We start from the raw sequence: 5,340 nt of genomic DNA on the forward strand, positions 1-5,340 counted from the left end.
AAGAGGAGACTGAGGCCAACGAAGAGTATCTATGACGAATCTATCACGAAGCTACTACGCTTAGAGTGATTGTCTTTCCTTGGTCTCTAAGCTTAGAGTGATTATCTTTCCCTGATCTTTTTTTTGTGAAGGTATTTAGCAATGAAAACTATGAGAGTATAGAGCATCATGCGGTGGCTACCAAGGAAAAAGGGCGAATATTAATGGTGGCAACAATAACTACAAGAGTATAGAGCATCATGGAGTGGCTACCAAGGAAATAGCGTGAATATTAATGGCGGCTACAATTTGGGCCTTTCTGTTGAGCTTATAGTGGTTACAAGTCTTTCCATAACTACTTCTTGATTCGAGATTTCAACAAGTTAAATAATAATATTATGTAATTACATAAATTTGGGTAGACATATTACATTTGATCACCATCTATGCAAGAACCATATAAACTAAAAATTAAATAAATTATTTTTAATAGAAAATAAAAATACATTATAAAAAAATAAGAAAAAATAAAATAATTTAAAACTTAAAGCTTTATTATTATTAAAAAAATATTCTGAAAAACTCAATTACTTATACATTTCTTAATAAATCCTAAATTATTAATTCAATTCATACATTACATATATTATTTATTTGGTTCATTGAATTCAAATTCTTGATGCCTACATGAAAGACCAACATAAATGAGTGTCCAAGAGATCCTTTCATTAGATCTTGAAACGATCCAGTATACTCTTTCCCTTTAATTCCTGGTTCCAGAAAGCTCCTTCAAACTCTTCAAACTTGTATCCTCTATACACAGCCGGCTGATGTTCATCCACCATGCTAGTTGCAGGAGCAATAAAAGCATCGTGTCCAGGAGAATAAAAAGTGGGAATCGATATGCGTGCACTCTGCTTATTCGTTCTTACTCGATGATCCACGCTCTTAAATTTCCCATTGCTCACAACCTAATACAATTCAAATCACACACAACAGAAATTGAATGATTAGTATCAAATCCTTGCACAGAGAGAAAAAATAACTTAACTTTATAGATCTGCGCATTCTTTCTCACCTGCAGCTGATCTCCCAAATTGACCACAAACGCGTCAGCTATGGGTTCTACAGAAACCCACTTTCCATTTCTGAATACTTGCAGGCCACTGACATTATCGCTTTGCATTAACACGGTGATGGCACTTGCATCTGAATGGCTTGCTGCACCAATAGTAAGGTCTGGGTTTGGGCGTGGAGGATAATAATTTATACTCATCAGATGGCTATGTTTTCCAAGAATTTTATTCAAGTAATTGGAATCTAGCCCCAGAGCTTCTGAAATTGCAGCCAGCAACCTTAATATCAGTGCTCTCAGCTCACCAGAGTACTTGCCCGCAATTTCTCTGTAACAAAACTCAAGTCAAAACAGCTAAACTTTGCCATGGTGGGTTAAGACGAATCTTTTCTAGTGTTCTGTCTTAGATATTTTATAACAGATAAAGGTTTGCTGATTACCTGTAGGTTGCTGGTTTTTCAGGCCAAGAGCCGATGACTTCTTCTAGAGGATGACAAGGGTGAGTGAGATAGTCCAACCAGTTGAGAACCTTGTCTTTGTTAAGATTGAAGCTGGTAGAAACCCGGGCTAGCTGCTTCATGTCGTCTGAGTAGAGGCATGCTCGGTCTTCGATGGGCATTTCGAAGAACTCTTTGGCTATGCCCATCATGCTTTCCATGACATTGTTTGGCACGCCATGGTTCACTATCTGATATCAATAAAAAATTAGTCAATCAGATATGAAACTTGACACAGTCACTATATTAATACAAGCATACCAACAGAGATGTATAGACTCAATAGTCTGCAAGTGTGACAGAAATTCAACCAAAAGTTTAAGTATTTGAGGGGAGGTAGAAACTGAGGTGTGCACCTGGAAGAAACCATCCTCTTCGCATGCAAGTCGGATTTGATGGACTACTGTTGCTCTGTTAGGACCATCCAGGTCTTTTAGGTCTATCACAGGGATGCTCTCAGAGAAAGAGATGTCGGACTTCTGTAGGCGTTCATGGGGAGGGAGGATATATCTGTCCTGCACCTTCAGGTTGTTCATGCCATTGGATATGAGCTTCTGAATGGCACTACTCAGCTGTTGGGTCTGCGCATCCATTGTAGAAGACATCTTGCTCCAATGTGTGTCATACGGATATTAAACTTGGGAATTTATAGACTTTAGATAATCCTTCTCCGCCACCGTTTGACGACCAAGTACAGAGCACATCAATTAAATGTACATAAGATGGGGGTTCTTAGTACCCTTGCTACTCGGGCCCTGAGGATCTCGGACAAGAAGAGCTTTGAGAAAGAAAAATCCCATCTGCTGGATGTCTTTGTGGAGAATGGTTACAGTAGATACTTGGGTCATAGGGCTTTCCTTAAAGCTTCCAAGAATTCTCTGGTGAAAAGAGAGCCAAGAGATCGTGTTCCTGGTGTCCTTCTTCCTTATGTCCAAGGGACCACGGATAGAATTAGTAGGATTCTCAAGAGACATAGTATCCCGGTTTCCTTCAGGCCCTTGAACACCATCCGTTCGTCTCTCAGATCGGTGAAGGATCCCATCGACCCTAAGGATATGAAAGGGGTTTATTTGATCCCTTGTTCGTGCGGGACCCCCTACATTGGGGAGACTGGTCGTTCCATTAATCAGAGGATTAGTGAGCACGCTGCGGATCTGAGGCATAGGAGATTTAAGTCTTCCGCTTTAGCTGAGCATGCAGAGAAAACCAGTCATCATATTTGTATTGAAGAAGCGAGTGTTATTGCTAGGATTCCGCATTTCCATCATCGTAAATTCAGGGAAGCGCTAGAGATTGAAAAGAGACCTAGTAATCTCAATAGAGATGATGGTTGGAAAGTCAGCAGGTGTTGGGTCCCTGCCCTCTCCTCCTAGTGGTTTCCGTCCTCATTGTTTTTATTGTTCTCCTTTTTATGTTATCGTCATTATTTCGCCTCTCCTAATTTTATTTATGGACCTCGGTATAGCTTTTTTCTTCTTATATTGCTTTTCTATTTTACTATTTAACTCGTTATTTTTATTTTATTTAACTGTATTCATTATTCCCTTCACCTATTTTTCCTTTTATTTTCTTACTTTATTTGTTATTATTATTATTACTATTATTAGTAATTTTTATTTATTTTATTATTATTTTTATTTATTTATTTATTTATTTATTCATACTATTATTTTTAATTTTGTCCCCATGGGTTATTCATTTTATTTTATTCTTTTTATTTTTCGTATTATTTTATTTTAATTCACTTATTAATTTTTAGTTTTAACTAATTAATTTTATTATTATTATTACTATTATTAATATTATTATTACCTTTTTATTAATTAATTTATTTTCATTTAGGTATTTATTCTTTACCTTTGGCCCTTCAGCTAGGTTTTACTCCCCCTTTATTTATTACTGGATTACTTTATTTATTTGTATTATTATTATTATTATTATTATTATTATTATTATTATTATTTTAATTTATTTTTATTATTTATTTATTTATTTATACCTTTATTTTCAGTTTTGTTTTATCCCCTTTGGTTATTCAATTTAGTTTTATTTTATTAGTTTTCATTTTTATTCACTTATTAATTTATTATTAACTTTTAGTTTGAATTAATTAATTCATTATTATTAATATTATTATTACTTTAATTATTTTATTATTTATTTATTCTTTACCTTTGGTCATTATTCCCCCTTTATTTATTATTTTTTCATTATTCTTAGAGCTTTAGTATTATTTGGCATTATTTTTATTCACTTATTAATTTATTATTAATTTTTAGTTTGAATTAATTAATTCATTATTATTAATATTATTATTACTTTAATTATTTTATTATTTATTTTTATTTATTCTTTACCTTTGGTCATTATTCCCCCTTTAGTTATTATTTGGTTTCATTATTCTTAGAGCTTTAGTATTATTTTGCATTACTAAGTTTTAATTTATTAATTAATTAATTAATTAATTTGTTTTATTTTATTTTTACTATTGGTAGGTGTTTTATTCCATTGATCCATGAGCGTTTTAACTTTTATTTCATTCTCCCTTAATTTAGTAATCTGTTGCAACTAATTTTTTGATCCTGGTCCCTTGGTCATATTAGCGGCTGGTCAACTAGCCGTTGGAGGCTCTACTCGGTCTATTTAACATGCTTCGCTAGATCTGTTCTTCAACTTGTCCTGACGATGAACCACACTAGTTGGTTCGAAACGCGTCGACAAATGATTTTCCATGTGATTTTCGCCGAAATCTTTCTCTAACATAATATGGATCACAGAAGCCTAAACTCCATTATTAAATCTCCACTAAATGTAAATCAAAATATTCTATTATAAACACATTCCTTCTGCGCCACCGTTTGACGACCAAGTACCGGGTCCAAATGGAGATGGATTGAATTTAGAGCGCCTGACGACGGAGTTTTGTCGGGATGCGAGTCACGCTTTTGAAATTTTGCCATAAACAGCAAGTTTGTTATGATGCGAGTCACGCTTTTGAAATTTTGTCATAAACAGCAAGTTTGAAATTTAGAGACGGAGATTTGTCGGGATGCGAGTTTGATGGTCTAGTAGTCTAATCGGATTTTTTTATTATGCTTTTGAAATATGACAATATTTTGATAAGATGGATTGAGTTTGATGGTCTAGTAGTCTAATGAGGAAGAAGAGAAAAACACTTAGATTTGAGTTATTGTATCATTGATTGAAATTGTCGGCATGCGAGGCACACTTTTGACCTTGGTTTTTGATAAAGGCCGTTTCACATCACGAGTGACTTCATCGTTCATCCCACCTTTTAAAGCAACTTTAGTCGGTAAACAATTATTTTTTCGATTTGATTTTTTATTTATATGTAATTTTTTACGATAGGTTTCTAGGGTCTAATTTCTTTAAAATCCAGTAGGAATTTATTAAAATCACAAGTTTGATGGGTAATTATGTGCAATAGAAGTGCCCTAGGGGTTTTCAAGAGTGCTTAATCCATATATACAGTCAAAAAAACTAGTTTAAATAACACAAATCAAAATTTCACCTCAACTTTTTTAAACAAATTCCGACACTAGAAAGTCCAAAAAATCGCACTAAAGACAACAATCATATGATTTTTAATTTATTTTTTTAATTAAAGAATTGATTGAGTTTTATGATTTTTAATTTAATTTTCTAATTAAAGAATTGATTGAGTTTCATGATTTTTAATTTAATTTTTTAATTAAAGAATTTATTGATTTTTAATAATTTGTATATAGATGTTTTATACTATTACATATATATATATATATATATATA

The 5,340-nt window shown here is 33.1% G+C and overlaps 1 protein-coding gene across 1 annotated transcript; it reads right to left on the bottom strand.

Moving 5' to 3' along the window:
• Positions 1 to 612: 612 nt before the first annotated feature.
• LOC149150189 (protein DMR6-LIKE OXYGENASE 1-like) lies at positions 613 to 2,185 on the bottom strand. Its single transcript, XM_089439773.1, has 4 exons — positions 1,908 to 2,185; positions 1,495 to 1,742; positions 1,058 to 1,382; positions 613 to 950 (listed from the first exon to the last, which is right to left on the bottom strand). Exons 1-4 carry the CDS (start codon positions 2,154 to 2,156, stop codon positions 708 to 710), a joined length of 1,065 nt encoding a protein of 354 aa, XP_089295899.1. The 5' UTR covers positions 2,157 to 2,185; the 3' UTR covers positions 613 to 707.
• Positions 2,186 to 5,340: the final 3,155 nt, after the last annotated feature.

Source organism: Pinus tabuliformis, chromosome 9 (genome assembly GCF_031772625.1).
Source record: "Pinus tabuliformis cultivar Carrire ecotype Pingquan chromosome 9, CPIR1, whole genome shotgun sequence".
NCBI lineage: Eukaryota > Viridiplantae > Streptophyta > Pinopsida > Pinales > Pinaceae > Pinus > Pinus tabuliformis.